This window comes from Halichoerus grypus, chromosome 4 (genome assembly GCF_964656455.1).
Source record: "Halichoerus grypus chromosome 4, mHalGry1.hap1.1, whole genome shotgun sequence".
NCBI classification, from domain to species: domain Eukaryota; kingdom Metazoa; phylum Chordata; class Mammalia; order Carnivora; family Phocidae; genus Halichoerus; species Halichoerus grypus.
The window spans coordinates 2533929-2551039 of record NC_135715.1 but is presented as its reverse complement, the minus strand read 5'-3'; the positions used below and the strand labels follow the sequence as shown (position 1 = coordinate 2551039).

The window sequence follows — 17111 nt, the reverse complement described above, 5'->3', positions numbered from 1 at the left end:
GATGTTACAGTGACAGCAAACCACGTATCCCTGAACCTCTCTTAGCTGCTCGGCAGGAAACGAGCCGCTGAGCTTTGTGTGCTCCAGGATCACGGGCCCTCTGGGCTCGTTCGTCCCCCTCCTCCTCCCTACCCACGTGCTTCCCCTCACAGGGATCCCGTCGATCCTGTTTAAAAAGCCTCTTGTAGCTATTTTGAACGCTGATTAGGTTGAAATTGGGCAGAAATAGTAAGCATTGGTGGTTGTGCTTAATTGAAATATTTCAGAATAATCAGTGATCGGTTTTTTGGAGGATGAGCCCAGAGCACGCGGGTGGGGCTCTGGGATACCCGCGGCTCTGCCCTCTCCTCCTCTCGTGCACGCACCCAAGTCCGTGGTGGCAGGAAGCACGCCCGGGGGAGTCGCGGAGCCCTCGTTTGGGATGTGGCCCATCCGTGTGCTCTCGGGAGGAGGCAGACAAAGCTAGACACTTGGAGAGCACCCGGGTGGGGGGACTGAACATCGTCATTGAAAGCGGGTGTGTCCTCAGCAGTAGATTCTGTTAAAGAAGTTCTGTCTGCGAGATGCCCTGTTAGCCTCTGGTGGGCTTCTGCATGGTGCTTTGGGTGGGTGGTTTGCTCTGCGGCCAGAGCCGCTTCTCCGGTGTCTTTCTCCTGCACCTGTGAGCACTTCCGTAGGTTTCACGATGCTTTCTACAAGGACCGGACCTGTGTGGATCCTTTACGTCCTTCTTGGCTGATGCTCTGTGATTCAGACCGCCCCCCCCCCCAAGCCGATCCTACTTTAAAACCAGATTTCTTAAAATGTTTGCTCTCGTTTCATATGTAATTGAGAAGCGTCACTGTTTTTTCTTTTGGGAAATTACATCTAAATCCTGGTAACCATTAAAAGGCAAATCTGGTTTATTTCAGTGTGGAGTTTTCTATTTTTTTCTTACAGAGCCCAAACCCCCCTTTCAGCTTTCCTGTCAGCAGCAAGATAAACAAGTAACAGCCTGTTTGTCACTTACAGTTCTCACCAGCGCCTGCCCACCTTGTTAAAATGTAGTCGTGGTCCTTTCGTTCCACAGAAGGTAAAATTCAGGAGTCACAGAACTATTTATGTTTCCGATCTGAGTACAAATCCTCTCGCTCAAATGGGAATGAGGAGTATATTCAAGCAGCCAGGGGCAGATTTAACAGTAACCCGTATGGACCCACTAGCTCCAGCTAAGGACATGCTTTTCCCCTGAGACCAAGATCGCAGAGCACGGAAGTACGCTGGGGTGGCCGGGTTCGGCATCTGGCCAGCAGGGGACAGTAATCCCCCTGTACTGAAGGGACCCGGTTTGGGTGTCCTCGTCAAGGGCCTACCTGCCAGGTGGGATCTTTGCGCGAGCTGGGTCACTGTTGGCAGGTCCACTTCTGAGTGGGTTTCCTCGCCTGTAGACTGGGACACCGGTGCCTTTTGGGGTCCTGAAGGTTGGTGACCAGGGGATGCGGCTGGGGAGCATCCCCACCGTGCCCAGCGTGCACTTGGCCGCTGCGCCCGCAGGGCGTGCCCGCCGACAGTGGCGGACCTAGGGCGGCCTGGCCGGGGACAGAGAGCGGGTGTGGGCCGCGGGGTGTGGGCGCCGGTTCTGCCCCCTGCTCAGCGGTCTGTGCTCACACCTGGGTCTTGCTCTCACCGGTGCGTCCACCACACGGTGGTTTTCTATGGTGAACACATTACTTTTGTAACAGAAATAAATGTAGGAAGACCACCTCCCCTCGGCGGGGGAGGGCTGCCCCGTGCGGGGTCCTCGTCCCTAGTTCAGCACTGCCCCGGACCCCCTGTAGGACCTACATCCTCCGCCCAGGGCTCACGGTCCTCCTGTGACGGCACCCCGGGGCCCAGGGGCCAGCATCAGGACCGGTGTTGGCCCGTGAAGAACGCACTTCTCAGGCGCAGGGTATCGGTTGGACTGACTTTAATGGTGACTGAGCAGCCACAACGGGAAACTCCCGTAAGCACAGGACGGTGCTGGGGGCCGTCAGCTCCCCGGTCTGGGGCCTTCTGTCCTCTGCTCCAGCAGCTCCCACGTGGATGTGCTGCTCCTGTCCTGGGGAGGAAGCACCAGGGGAAGGTGGGCCGGTCAGGGCTCGGTGCCCACCCGGGCTCTGCCCGGTCCATGTTTGTGCGACGCCGCCCGCTTTGCACAGTACGTCGGGGTGACGGTGCCCTGCGGCTCACCTTAATGCTGATGCCGTGGGCGACGAGGTCCCGGCGCAGAGCGTCACACGCCTCCAGCAGGGGCTGCGTGTCCAGCAGCTGCTGCCGCCGGCCCTCCCTGGTGGCCGCTCCTGAGGCCAGGGCGAACTGGCGGACCCGCAGCCGGAACTGGACCAACTGCTCCACCACGCTGTGCAGAGCAGCCCGGCTGCCGTCCCCTGAAACACACTACGCCAGGCAGAGCGGCGCCGTCAGCAGGGCCCTGGGAGCTGCCCGCACGGTGGGGCCCAGCTGGGAGGGGGTGCGGGGGGGGGGGGCTCGGCGCCAAGCTGACCCAGCGCACGTCCGCCCCAGGGCTCTCCTGGCCTGCACGTCCTGGTCACCAGGCGGAGCTCCCCTGGCCGCCGGCAGGTGCAGACCCAGGGCTCCCCCGTCCGCGTCCTCGGGAGCAGTCTCCACGAGGCCGACCTGGCTGGGCAGCCCTCCTGCCATCCCACAGACGCGCTCCCGTCTCGGGGTCTTTATCAGCCGGCTCCCTCCTAGAGTCTGGGAGCGCAAGCCATGCTGACTCCCGAAACCGGATCTGTTCTCTGACCAAACACGGAAAGCAACGTCCGCCTCGCGTGTGGTCCGCACACACGCACGCTCTCACTGCCTGTCCACAGACTGACCGTCTCCACGGCCAGCCGGAGGTCTCAGTGGGTCAGGCCCCCTGCGACCTTCTGCCCCCTGCTCAGCGGTCTGTGCTCACACACGGGGAGGGGACCCTAGTGCCTGTCTGTAGAAACAACACATCCTACAACTCGGGCTCAGGTTTCTCAAACCTACAGAATCCTCGGTTACTGCTTCCACGATAAAGGACCGTGTTTATGGTCACAAAGACACGAGCCCAAAGCAGGATCCAGTGTCCGCCGTCGAGGGGGAGGTGAGTGAGCAGTTTCTGACAAGGGCCAGGCCCCACGCGGCCTCCACAGCACCATCTGGGAAGAGTGAGCGGTCCCAGCACACGGATGGTGGAGCCCAGACCTTTCCATGTTTACCACCTGCTCACCGAGTGTCTAGAAGGGGCCTCACACTGGAGCAGGGCGGGGAGGGTGCTGGGGAGGAGCGGGGCCCCGGGGAGAGGAGGGGCGTCGTGCGGGAGGCTGGCCGGGGAGTGGGGGGTGGCCCAGACCCCCGCCACGGGAGACAGCGCGGGGCTCGGCCGGAAAGTGTCGTCCTGCTGTGCACCGAGCTGCACTCGAGTCTCAGGAGAGACGAGGGAGAAGAACGTGTGCAGACGGAGAGCACGCGCTCTGCAGCCCGGCGGGGCCGCGGGTTCTCGGAACCCCTGCAGCGTCAGGTAGTAAGACGCTGGCTCGGAGCCTGTTGGCTTTTTCAGGAACGTATTTCAGGCACGTAAATAAATTCAAGAAATTGTCCATTAAAATGAACATAAAAGGGGAGGAGAGAGTGGTGACCACGCAGAGGCGCCCCCCCCAGGCGAGGACTGAGAAGGGCAGGGCGTACCTGTCTGTCCGCCAGAGAAATCCCGACGGTCTCGAAGAACTGTTCGACGTAGGACACGAGGGAGCCAAACACGGCAGGACTCCTGGGACCGCCGGGCTCCTGTGACAGGTCACCCAGAGGAGGTGCGTGAGGAGCCAAGGAAACGACGAAAAAGACACAGGGACGCAGCCGGTCGCTGGGCGGGGACGGCCCTGGCGGGGCCCTCCGTCTGCCCATCTGTGAGACGGCGATCTGCTAGGGCCTGCGTGCTGGTGCCCCCAGATCCAGATGCTGACACCTGAGCCCCCGTGCGACGGTGTTCGCGGGCGGGTCTCTGGGAGGTCACTGGCGCACGCACGGAGACCCATCAACGGGACTGGCGCCAAGCCCAGAGCAGGGCCGGGCTGCGTGGGCAGTGGGGTCCGCCCACGGCTTCCCCCCAAGTCCTATTTCACGTGCCAGCAAGCTCAGCTTCCACAGAGTCCCCTGAGCCAACGGGCGGATGCCGCCTGTCCGTGTGCAGGACCTCCCTGCTCCGGGGGGGGGGGGGCCCGGAGGCCACCGCAGGGAGCTGGCAGGGCGGCGCTGTGCCGTCCCGAGGAGGGAGCCCCCACCACACCAGCCGGCCCACAGCCCCGTCCGGGACGCACCTCGGCGGGCGCCGTCAGCTGTCTGTTCCCGTGGTGGATGAGGTCCATGACGGCGTCCACGGCCGCGGGCGTGTCGAAGTCGTCCGCCAGGGCGGCCTTCACGGCCTGCTTGGCGTGGCGGAGCCTGGGAGAGACACGGTGCTCCTCAGCCCCTGGACCGGCCCGGCAGCAGGAACGGGTCCCGCCCGGCCCCCCCCAGCACAGAAGTGACTGTGAGTTCGCCCCCGGCCCTCCTAGGCCGGCCTCGCACCCCGCTGACAGTCCTGACGGGGTAAGATCAGCGCGGCAGCGTCCCGCACCCACGAGTCCGGGGGACGCCCCTAACCCCGGGTCCGAGCACACCCCGTGCACCTGCAGCGGCTTCCAGATGCAGCGGTGAGAAGTAAGGCTCACACGACAGCATGCCGCGTGGTCAGCTGTCTGCATTATGCACCACGGTGCGGCCCCCCCCCCAGGAGCCCGTAGGCAGGACACCTGCTCCCACGACGACGGCCCGGCCTCCCTGAGGGGGAGGGTGGCCCCAGGTCCCGGCGGAGGGAGGCTGCTCATGCCCCGCCCCCACCCCTTGTGAGCTGCATCTGCGCGCGGACAGCCTGAGCCTCTGAGCAGCGGGCCTGCCAGGCGCAGGGTCCGGGGACCCGGGGGCCGCGTCAGGCCTAGGACCCGGCCCCCATCGGGCTCTGAGTGTGTCCTGCTTCCCGCACCGGGCTGCGGCCTCTCCCCGTCCTTCCCTCGGCTGCTGGAGCCCCGCCCCCCGCCCGCCAGCACGCTCTCCCCACCTCCTTTCCTTCCCCAGCCATGGCAAGGACACTCCGGTCCCCTCGGTCCTCCCTCCTGCACGCCTGCTGCTTCAGACACTGAAGCTTTGTCTCCAAGACTAGCTCCCCACTGCCCACCATTACTGGTCTTCACCCCACTTCCTGCAGACTCCCCGATTTCCAGGCATGGGGAAGGACTGGGCTCCTACCCGTGGAGCAAGGTGACCAGAGCCTCTGCATCGCTCACCGACAGACGCCAGTGAGCGCCCCGTCCAGGCACGGATGTGACCCCCCGCCCCGCACAGCCACCCCGCACGCAGGGCATCCTCGTCTCTCCCCAACAGGGCCACCGACTCGCCCGAGGCACCTGCACCAGCAGTCCCGGGGGACCTCAGCCTCCGAAAGCCTCTCCCGTCTCAGGCAGCCCCACGTCTGGCGCCCGCGACCCTCGGGTGGATGCTGGGAGGGCACCTACCTCTCCCACAGCACATCGTCCCTGATGGGGCCGCACGCCAGCTGCCCCTTCATGTAGGCCCGGGCGTCCTCCACAAACGCGGCCGCCGCCAGGAGGAGGTGCTTGGCCTCGAGCATGGTGCCGTCACTGTAGTCGATGGCTGTGGAGGGGACGCGGGAGGCACTCTGCAGGCCTGGTGCTTCTCGGCCAGAAGCCAAGCAGCGGACGCAGGACACCTGCTCCCCCGCCCCACTCGGATCATGAGGGTCTATCCTGACCCGGGCCTCAGCACCATTCCCAGTATGCTTTGGCCAAGGGGTTCACTCCTGCTGAGACAGGTGACTCTGGGAAGCGGGAGAGACCCCTGGGCCCTACACCACCTCTCGGGAGACCAGCCAACGGTGGGGACTTAGGGCTCTGTATTCCAGCACAGGGAGCGAGGACAGGCTCTCAAACTCTGCGCTCTACAGCGTGTTGAGAACATGCCCTCCACCCGGGCCCCGCGTCCAGACCCACACAGAGGAGAGCTGGGGGCCGACTGGAAAACCCACGGCCTCCAAGAGACAAGCTTCTGGAACCTTCTGGCTGGGAGCTGGGATTATGCTTCCTAATAGTGCATCCTCCGGCTTCCTTTCAGGCATTAGCCCGTGTTCAGCCATTCCCCAAACGCTGTCAGAGGACTCTTCCCTGAGCCGCCTGAGTGCGCACGGGCCTCACGTCTCGCTCACCTGACCTGTAGCTGCTCCGCATGCAGAAGAGCCGGAAGACATCAGGGGAGAACATCTTCAGAAAGTCCTAACAGGGAGAGATCAGGGAGAAATGGGAAATCAGAGTATGTATGACAACTGCGTGAGCTGATCTGGCATATCAAGCCGTCAGGAATTTTTACAAAAAGCTTCGTTTTGTTTCCAGACTATTAGCACACCCCCACCCCACGTTCCCGCAGGGCCTTCCCTGTTCAGTCAGTGTCTGTGGGAAAGGCCGGCTGGGGGCAAACCTGGCTCTGCGCTGACGCAGGGAGTCTGCGCTGTTGTCGTCCTCGGGAGCCCCTTCCCACGACGCGGTGGCCAAGCGAGGGAAGGGGTGTGGGGGGCGGTGCCCAGCTCCTGGGCCTGTGTCAGCGCTAAGATGAAGCAGGGCCCAAGCTCAGGTTTCTTGAAGAACACACCACCACCTCTGATTAAACATCAGTGAGAACCTGTCCTTGAACGGATGACTTCCCGAACGTCTACGCAAAGAAGTGTATCCCTTCTCTATGAGGAGGAATAACCAGGGAAACCTGGCAGAAGTTGTTCAAACAGCATGAAACTCAACAAATTTCCGTGTGGTGGCCGCGGCAAGAAGCGCTTAGTGACCTTACGGGGGTGAGGGGGAAGGGAGGACAGACAGCCTCCGCGGGGCACTGCTCGGCCTGCCAGGGACGTGCTCGGACACGGCCCACGGTGGCACCGAGGACAAGCCGGCTCCAGCAGGACCATCTGACAATGTGGAGTTTGGGTCAAAACCCAAAACCATCCTGTCCCTTTGTCATGGATTCTCTGTGAGCAAAAGGACATTCTCAGCCCTTCTCCTGTGAACCCGCTCCGTGTCTAGCAGTTACTTCTGGCCTCCCTCAGCAACAGTGACCCAGTGGGTGACAGCTGGAGGACACCATGGCCCGGACCCCGCACCAGGACCGGCAGGTGGCCCCCCTGGGAGCAGGTGCGCTGACAGCCTTCCTGGGGAAGGACGAGCAGACACACCACTTTAAATGCAGCGTAGTTACTACACCACAAACAGCGTAAGCAGACAGAACACGGACCCTGTAGCAGACCTCACTGCTCACAGATGGCTAGGGTCTAACATGTTGGAACCGCGTGTCCCCTACTCCGGTGACAGAGACGAGGCTCGGAGAACGGAAAACCTGTCCCCGCAGCGCCAGGGGCTCCATCCCAGCCCCTAGCTCTGTGCTGCTGTCTGTGCTTAGTCCTCCTTGGGTCTTACTTGCTAGTTCACTTCCCCACTGTGGTACTGCTGAGGTCCTCCCAGTTCTCAGGCACACGAATGGTGCTTCTCTGAGCAGTTACGTGCACAGGCTCCCCGTGCCCGGGCCGCGCCGTGCAGCAGGACCTGGGGGCCACGGCTTCCGGGTGCGGCTCTGCTCCGCTGGACCTGAGTGCTGGTCTGGGTTTACGCCTGGAACGCAGGGGCACGCGGACGGCCGCTCACCAGCACGCACAGGGCCTTCCGGCCACCCTCTTTGCCTTTTTCCCGTATGTCCAAATAGTTTCTTTAGAATTCCTTCGGGGAAGCGCAGACTCAGCTGCTTTATAGCTTGTTACAAGTTGCTTTCCTGCAAGCATGTATCAGGGGACCAGTCCCCAACCGCCACACCTCCTTTCCTGTGCTGTTTGGTTTTTTCAATTGCTGTTGTTGCTCGTGTTGCTTTTTTCATAAGTTTTTGCCAGATGTTTGGTGTGTAGGAGTCCGGAGTCGGTGGGGAGCTGTTTCCAGCAAGGCTGAGCAGTGCCTCTCACAGGTCGGCTGTAGACCGCTCATCCGCCAGAGAAACAGATACCGCCCCACGTTCTCCAAACATCTGTGCTTTCTTTGAACTGGAAACCTTTTCCTTCTCTATTGCCTTTCTGCTCGTATTTGTGCATTCGGTTAAAAAATTTAAAGTGGTATGGCTGTTTTCCGTCCACTGAAGCACTCTGATCTTTCTAAAAAAGAGAATCTCTCTTCCATTTTAGTATTTCATATTTTCTGGGTGGCTACGTTCTCTATTTCACTCCTAAACCCTATTTCACTCCATTTAAACTCCATTTAAAATCCTAAAAGGATTTTAGGGTTTTTTATTATTTTTTTTTATTTTTAAAGATTTTATTTATTTGACAGAGAGAGACACAGAGAGAGGGAACACAAGCAGGGGGAGTGGGAGAGGGAGAAGCAGACTCCTGGCCGAGCAGGGAGCCCGATGCAGGGCTCGATCCCAGGACCCTGGGATCATGACCTGAGCCAAAGGCAGACGCTGAACGACTGAGCCACCCAGGCGCCCCTAGGGTTTTATTTTAAAGGGTTTTTCCTCCCAGTCAGAATATGTGCTCATTCAGATTAACCTCAATGTGTATTCAGAAATCTAAGGTACTAGTTCTCCACAGCCCAGCAACAGGACAAGATGTTTCTTCTCACCACCGTGGGGGGCTCCCGTGAAGGAGTTACAGTACCACAAGGAGAAATCTGTGATCTAGTGTTTCTACAGCATTCGGTCCCTGGGAGCCAACTGCTGATAGTAACAGAATGAAAGGACAACCACATCCAACAACTGTCCTGTTACCACTTGCTGAGCACTGGGTTTATCTTGACTGCTGGCCGCTGGTTCTGGGTGTACACAGGGTGACATCCAACAAAACGGAAAGGTGGCCTACGGACCCAGAGAAAGCATTCGCAGACTATGTATCTGATAAGAGGTGAGTACCCAAAATACATAAAGAACTCCTACAGCTCAACAGCAAAAGACAACCTGGTTCAAAAATGGGCAGAAGACATGAACAGACATTTCTCCAGAGAAGACACTGATGCCCACCATCACTCATCATCAGGGAAATGCAAATCAAAACCATGATGAGATACCACCTCACACCTGTCAGAATGGCTAGAATCAAAAACACAAGAAACAACAGGTGTTGGTGAGGATGCGGAGAAAGGGGAACCCTCGTGCACGGCTGGTGGGAATGCAAACCGGCGCGGCCACTCTGGAAAACAGTATGGAGGGTCCTCAGAAAGTTAAAAATAGAGCTTCCCGGGGCGCCTGGGTGGTTCAGTCATTAAGCGTCTGCCTTTGGCTCAGGTCATGATCCCGGGGTCCTGGGATCAAGCCCTACATAGGGCTCCCTGCTCCGCGGGAAGCCTGCTTGTCCCTCTCCCATTCCCTTCTCTCACTGTCTGTCAAATAAATAAAATCTTAAAAAAAAAAAAAAAAAAAGAGCTTCCCTACGACCCAGGAATTCCACTTCTGGGTAATTACCTGAAGGAAACAAAATCCGTATCTCGAAGAGGTATGTGCACCCCCATGTTTACTGCATCACTGTTCACAACAGCCAAGATACGGAAGCAACCTAAGTGCCTGAGAACGGACGAATGGATTAGACAAATGGGATGCAGACACACGTACGTACAATGAAGTATTATTCAGGCGTCAAAAAAAAATCTGCCATTTGTGACAAATGGATGAACCTGGAAGACATTATGTTAAGTAAATAAAAAGAGAAAGACAAATACTGTAGGATCCACCCATGTGTGGAAGAAAAAAAAAAGTCGCGCTCACAGAAACAGAGTAGAATGGTGTTGCCGGGGCTCGGGCTGGGGGAGACGCGAGATGCTGGTCAAAGGGTACAGACTGAGCTGTACGATGAAGCAGCTCGGGGCCTCTAACGGACAGCACAGCGGCCGTAATTAGTAACACTGTGTCGGGTACTTGAAACTTGCGGGCAGGAGATCGTAAGTGTTCTCATGTGTTAACTAACCTGATGTGCAAACAGTTCACCACATGCACGCGTATCAAATCCTCATGTTGTACACTCTAAATACACACAGCTGCACCTGTCAGTCATACCTCAGTGAAGCTGGGAAAGATGAGGGAGGGGGGAAGCGCTGTACCTTCCCGAACCTCATTGCCCTGAATACCTGGGTCGCCCTCCCTGTTGCTGGTCTTTGTGGAGGTCACGCTTTACCCTGTTCCTCCCACTGCCCAGCCCCCACGCACAGCATGACCACAGCTCCCGGACAGGCGAAATGTCACCTGGCCCGTGTGCTGGGAGGCCAGGGGGCGGCGAATGCTCAGACACAGTGAGCTACGGGGGCGCGGGCCAGCAGGAAGCTGGGTGCAACCCCCCCAACGCACACTGCCCTTCCCCCAGCGCCCGGGGCAGGCGGGCTGACCACACAGACTCGGCCCTTTGCCTCACTTCACGTGCTCGGGGACCCTCAGAGTGGGCGCTGCTAGGACATGTTCAGAAGGAAAAACTAAGACTTTGACAGTGAGGTAACGGGTCCCAAATCACAACCTAGAGGTTAGAAAAGGCCCGTTTTGAGCTGTTATGTGAACTGTAATGGTTGAGCTTTCCCCACGCAGACTCCAGTCTGTCAAGCAGAAAGAATCAAGTTTTCCTGCAGACCGTTATAAAAGCCTGTCCATGGTCTTCCAAATAATGAGGACTGGCAGGAAAACCTCCTGCTAGAAACTGGGAAACCGACACGTGTTTTTTCCATGACGGACACGGCTGAGCATCCCCAGGGACTGCCCGCAAGGCCAAGTTGCAGACTGGCCAAAATACAAAGTAACAAGAGACAATAAGTACACACGCTCAAATGCACCATAATAAACAGAGAAATGGACATTTAAAATTTAGCTGTCAATTTTCACCAAGTTAACAGGGAAAACGTTAACCAGATTAAGACTGTACGGAGTTCATGTGGATAAGGGAAATGGACACTTTCATACCCTGCCGGCAGGAACGTCGGGCACACCTGCTATGCTACCAGAGGCTTTATCCAGAACATTCTGCATGCACACGTCCTCTGACGGCCTTCATGCTACACTAATCATGGTACAGCACCCCCATGGGCCCCCAAGTGCTCGTGAAAAGTAATGCAGACTCTGTAATATCTATGAATGTTTAAAATGCACACCCTCTAGTAGACAATTTGACATAATTTAAATGACCATCAACAGGACACTGTTTAAATTAATTAAGATGCAACGGACAACCCAGCCATTCTGAAGAATTAACTCCATATGGAAGAAACTGACCCAAAAGATTCATTAAGTGAATAAAGCAAGTGCAAAACAGTTCGACCACTTGGGTGGAAAGAAAAAACCGAGAAATGTATTTACACACGTGCACTGTGCCAAGAAGCTGGTGACAGTTGCTCTGGGAGAGAACACAGGCAGCCGGGGAGTGTGGCCGGGGAGGAGGAGGGCTCCTCATGCCCCGCGGCTCCCCGGCCTTGTCTGCAGCCTGCACACTTCCTGGGGAAAGCCCACTCCTTCTAAAACCACTTGTTGTGAAGGGGAGAAGCAAGGTGCACTCCAGGACACACGGTGCGCCGCATGAGGAGGAGAAAATCAGGACTCCTACACAGACGGCTTCTTTCTGTCACAGCGAACGCTGGGAGGGTGACCTGGGGACAAGCCACACGGCAGAGGCGCACTGGGGATGGCGTCCTGGGCCCTTGGCTCAGTGCTCCCCACTGAACTCGGACAACACTTCATGCTCTCGGAAAATAGAGGGAAAGGGAAAGGGGAAAGAGATGCCCTCCAACTGGAAACAAACTTGACAAATGAGCCTGCTGTGCAGCTAAGGGGGACGCCACCCAGCAAATAATTACAGTCTGACTGTGCGGGCGTGTGCCCAGCCGCGTGACCCCCATGCCAGAGGCTGAGAGTGACAGGAAACGCAAGCCCAGCACCGGCAAGTCCACGGGGACAGAAAGACCAGGGGACGCTGGGGGCTGAGCGGGGAGGGGAGTGAGCGCTTCACGGGCGCGTGGTTTCCGTGTGGCTCGGGGAGCTGTCAAGTAGGTGGCCAGGACGGGTGCCCAACTCTGTGAAGATGCTAAAAACCACTGAATAATACACTGTACAGGGTGAAGCCTCCATATGTGAATTATGTCTCAATAAAGCTGTTATTAAAACCAGAATTGCTAGAAAATCTTAACTTCACTCAATACAATTACTCTACTGTTAATAGGAATATTGGTATTAAATTTTACAACATGTCGATTTTAAGATAAAGCACAAAGCTGATATGCTGTTGTGAGGAAACAAGATTTTTCGTAAAAGAGGAAAAGAGCTAAAACAAGCCAGTCCCGCCGTGTAAGACTGGATAGCTCACAGTGCACTCCAGCGGCTGACGACTTCGCGCATGGGGGTCCATCTCGTCCTCCAGCTCTGTCCCCTGAAGGGGCCTGGAAGCAATGTCACTCCAGCAGCAGCAAACACACCAAATGCCCAGATCTTGGCTCAAAATTCCATGTCCTCGCAAAGGCAGCGAAGCTCCTTGGAGAAGTGGCAGCTTTGGGGCCAGAGGCAAAGGGAAACAGGGCGGAAAGCAAGGATGCACACGGGGCATTTCCCTGGGACGCAGGAACCAGTCAAGGGAGCCTCCTCCCTGCCTTCCCCCGGGTCAAATCTGGGATAATTTCGGCATAAAAAGGATAAAGACTGAATTGATAATACACGAAGTAAGTACAAAAGCTGAACTCCTAGCAATATTGAAAAGAGAACAGAGAACCCCCGTCTTTGAAGAGGAGGGCCAGCCGGGCAACAGCACAAGACAGTATGCTCCACCCGGACTACTGACGTGCAGGACGGGGCGAAGCCCCCAGTGGACGTGAACACCACAGGCGGCAGCTGTCAGGGCACGGGATGCCCGGCGGCAGATAACCTTGCTGGCTGTCCACGAGCACGGGAAGGAGATAAGAATCTCTACGTCAGAGAGATGTGGTGGCCATCACTGACCCCAGCGGTCAGACCCATCACTAACGGCAGGATGGCCTGGCGCTGTGGCCCCCAGAGGGCTGCCGTGCGGGGCCCACAGCACCGCGGAGGAAGTGTTCCCGCCAGATTTACCCCGACCTGAGTCAAGCCTCGAGGCCTCACTTCCAGCTACGGGAAGAACGGGAGACAGAAGAACGAGTTACATGACACCACAAACAAATACAAAATGCGTGACGTTCAACAAAACTGGCCTCATGTCTTCAAACAGTCAACACTGCAGGGAAAATAAAAGGAGAGAGACTATTGTGGATCAGAAGCCAGAAACACCCAGTCACGGAGGAGCTCCTGTCCCCCCCCATCTGCTGCGGTACAGATGGGCCTGGAGGGCATCACGCTGGGTGGAACAGGCCAGTCACAAAGGGCAAATGCCGCGTGTCTGCACTTCCATGCGCTTCCCAGAGCACTCGCCGTCCATCACGAGACCAGGGAGCAGCCTGGCGGACGCCAGGGGCTGGGGGGGGGGCGGCGGGGACTTGCTCAACAGGGCAAAGGTCCAGCTTGGCCAGATAAGAAGTTCTGGAGCTCTCTTGCACAATGACGTGAGCACTGTGCACATAACAACAGTTAGGACGGTGACTTTTATGTTCTGTGTTTCACCACAATGAAAAATACCTTCTGAGAGGCCCGAGAAGACACCGCATAGAAATGCAACCCAGGAACCTTCACTGGATCCTGGTTTGAAAAACACCAAGGCTATAAAAGACATTGGGACACATGGAAAAATCCGAACACTGAGGAGTCAGTGATGTTAAGGAATTAGTGCTGACGTTTTTGGCATCTGGGTTACACAGGAAAACGTCCTCGTTTTGGGGACAGCACGCAGAATGGGGCAGTGTCATGATGTCCGGTGGCTCAGCAGCCACGGTGACAAAGTACACGCCGTGCACGCCTACACGCCCGCCGCCCCGTCGGTGCCCCACGAGCAGCACCCGCTGCCCCCGTCGGCGCCCCACGAGCAGCACCTCCCGCCCCCGCCGGCGCCCCACGAGCAGCACCCGCTGCCCCCGTCGGCGCCCCACGAGCAGCACCTCCCGCCCCCGTCGGCGCCCCACGAGCAGTACCTCCCGCTGCCCCCGTCGGCGCCCCACGAGCAGCACCCGCCGCCCCCGTCAGCGCCCCACGAGCAGCACCCGCCGCCCCCGTCGGCGCCCCACGAGCAGCACCTCCCGCCCCCGTCGGCGCCCCACGAGCAGCACCTCCCGCCCCCGCCGGCGCCCCACGAGCAGCACCTCCCGCCCCCGCCGGCGCCCCACGAGCAGCACCCGCCGCCCCCGTCGGCGCCCCACGAGCAGCACCCGCCGCCCCCGTCAGCGCCCCACGAGCAGCACCCGCCGCCCCCGTCGGCGCCCCACAAGCAGTAAAGGTAGCAAAGTAACAACTCTTGAGTCTGTGGCAAGTATATAAGTTTAACTCTTCTGTAGGAGAATGTGTAGCACACTGAACGCTTCCACTTAAGAAAAGCATATGAAGACTATTTGATGAGGAGCACCCCCCTTTGGCTTCCAGCGCCCCCATCCGCAGGGGTACGCTCCACAGCCCCGTGGATGCCTGAGTATGTGACAGGACCAGAGCCTCTGGGTGTCCTGGACAAACATGCCTGTGAGAACGTGTAATTACACTGCAGGCGCAGGGATGAACGACAATAGGACACATACAACCGTGATGCGTGATGAAAGTTACCGGGACGTGGTCTCCCTCTCCCTCAACATACCTTCCTGTCCGGTGCTCGCCCCTCTTGGGATGAGGAGAGACTTCGAATGCCCCCGTGACGAGGGGGGCTGAGGGGACGGACGCAGGCTCGGGACGCAGCACGAGGCTGCTGGTCACGGCCCCCGGACCGCGTCCGTGAGACCGCGTCCGTGAGACCGCGCACAGGGGGCGACCGTATGTGAATCTGGTGGGAACAGCTCGAGTGCTCGCGTGTTCAGGGGATGAGGGTCTGGTAACTGGCCTTGCATTTTAACATTTGCAATTAAAACTACATTTGGCTTTACGGGCCCAGAGATGAGCGGAGTGCTGGAAGCGCCCCCGCGAGTTCGCGTGTTTTCCGCTCACGTGGACACTCACACGCCGCCCCGCCCCCACAGCACAGCGAAGCCGCGAAGCCACAGGCCGGCAGGCAGGCGCTGGGACAGGGAAAGGGGTAAACGGGACTCAGGGTAGCCGTGGGGGCCAAGGCCAGGGAAGAAGGTGGTGTGAGCGTCCGGACGCAGGAGGGGACAGGCAGACGTCCGTGGGGAAGCCGGCCCACAGGGGCAGGGGACTCGGCTGAGAACCAGAACGCCGGATCCCGCTGCGCTTTTACCACGAGAAACAGTAAGTTAAACGTGGCGGGAGGAGAAGCCCGTCAGGGCCGGGAGCACCGGCGATCAGAGACTGGGGTCGCCCCACGCAGCAGCCCTCCGGACAGGTCGGCGGTGCCCCGTTACCTTAATGGTAATGTAGTTTTTCAGCGATTTGGACATTTTTTCTTCTTTGCCTTTCACGTGCAAATGCCCTGAAACAAAAACAGTAGTTTGCTCTGAACTGGGTGGAAGAGGGGGAGCAGCTGGGGCTGCAGGTCAGCCTCACAGGCGCGCTCGCTCTGCAGGAGGCAAACACCCACGTCCGCGTTGCTATAGGACAGTGCCCCCCAGGAGGGAAGCCACAGCCACACCTGCTGGGGGGCGTGGGGTCTGCCCTGCCCCCCCCCGGCACCCCGTGCCACCCTGCCCCCCGTCCTGCGCCCTGGAAACACCGGCCTGAGGCCTCGTCAGCCCAGCAGAGGCCAGAACTCTGCTTCTGCAAACCAGGCACCCAGCAGTATCCACTGGATGTCGGACGTTCCGAACTGCACGTCTCTGAGAAGGACTGATTCGATTTCCCGCTGTAGTCCGTTTCTGCGGGCTTCTCAAGAGCCTGGCACTCCTTCACCCCCATGTACGGAAGACAGGGGGACCCAAGTCCGGGGCTTCTCAGTCCCAGCGGGGCTCCCCTGGGCTGTGCGTTCACACGGTCTACTTCCGGGGCCCCCTCTCCTGACATGGTAGGACATCGAGCACAACGGGGCCCCACGACGAGCCTTCCGAGAACTGGTGAAAATGTGGCTTCCAAACAGAAATATGACCTTCAGCACGCACTTCGATGTAACATGTCCATACCAAACACAATTAAACATTTTTTAAGTTGACAGTCGTTGGAAAATGAAACCCATCCGACGACTTCTCTTGTATCCGTTTACATCAGGAAGGAGACACGGCTGTTCCCCCGGCCCCAGGTGGCCGTGGGATGAAGGAGATGAAGGAGAACGCGGTGCCACAGGAGCACGGCCACGGCAGGTGTGCCCGACGGCTCATCCGGGTGCCGTGTCCCCGCGTGTGAGACGGGACAGGGCGTGGCGCCTCGGTCGTTGGAGGGTCTCTGCCTGACAGGCTCTGTGCCCATTTATGCCGCGGGTGCCTTCCCCTCCAGCCCCATGCCAGAGGGAGACCGTGGCATGTGCCGGGCCCCGGGGGTCAGCTCTGGAGCACCTGCGCAGCGCCCGCCCTGCTGGCCCCGGGTGGAACCGGGACCGTCAGGCTTTCGCCCTATTTCAGGAATCTGCCAGCAAGCCGCGTTGTTGGCAGAAATACAGGGTTTCGGCCACTGTTGGGTTTCCCCCGGGAAATACGATGCCAGAACAGCCACTGGGCCCGCTCCGCTTCTGCTTTGTTTCTTCCCAGACTCCCGTGGGCAGCGCAGTCGTGGGCCTTGCGTCGCAGGGAACCGAGGGCTGATTCAGAGACGGCGGTCACCGTGGGGGCGCCTCCCGGGAGGACTTGGGGTGTGGGAAACGCGGCAGTGGGCGCGCTCCGGGCCAAGCAGCCTCAGGGCTTATGGTCCTGGGAACCCGAGAGAAGTGTAACATCAAGCAGCCCACCGCCCGCCAGACGGCACGCCCTCTGCCGCCACCCCCGCACCGAGAACGTTCCCACATTCCACTCAGTCCGCACTTCTTCCAAAAAGGCACACTCGTAACTCCGATCCGGAGAGGCTCACATCCAGCTGCTTCA

The 17111-nt window shown here is 58.7% G+C and overlaps 1 protein-coding gene across 3 annotated transcripts in view; it reads right to left on the bottom strand.

Annotated features, from left to right (window-relative positions):
- Nucleotides 1-1931: 1931 nt before the first annotated feature.
- CARS2 (cysteinyl-tRNA synthetase 2, mitochondrial) overlaps nucleotides 1932-17111 on the bottom strand; it is a 44702-nt gene continuing 29522 nt past the window's right edge. For 2 of the 3 annotated variants that reach the window (XM_036077111.2, XM_078070078.1), the window contains 7 exons: nucleotides 15510-15577; nucleotides 6269-6335; nucleotides 5562-5700; nucleotides 4329-4452; nucleotides 3700-3798; nucleotides 2212-2418; nucleotides 1932-2080 (listed from right to left, as the gene is read on the bottom strand). In XM_036077111.2, coding sequence (XP_035933004.1) covers nucleotides 2012-2080; nucleotides 2212-2418; nucleotides 3700-3798; nucleotides 4329-4452; nucleotides 5562-5700; nucleotides 6269-6335; nucleotides 15510-15577 — 773 coding nt within the window. In that variant the 3' untranslated portion in view covers nucleotides 1932-2011. The remainder of the gene's footprint in view (nucleotides 2081-2211; nucleotides 2419-3699; nucleotides 3799-4328; nucleotides 4453-5561; nucleotides 5701-6268; nucleotides 6336-15509; nucleotides 15578-17111) is intronic. The other variant, XM_036077112.2, reaches the window with a different exon arrangement.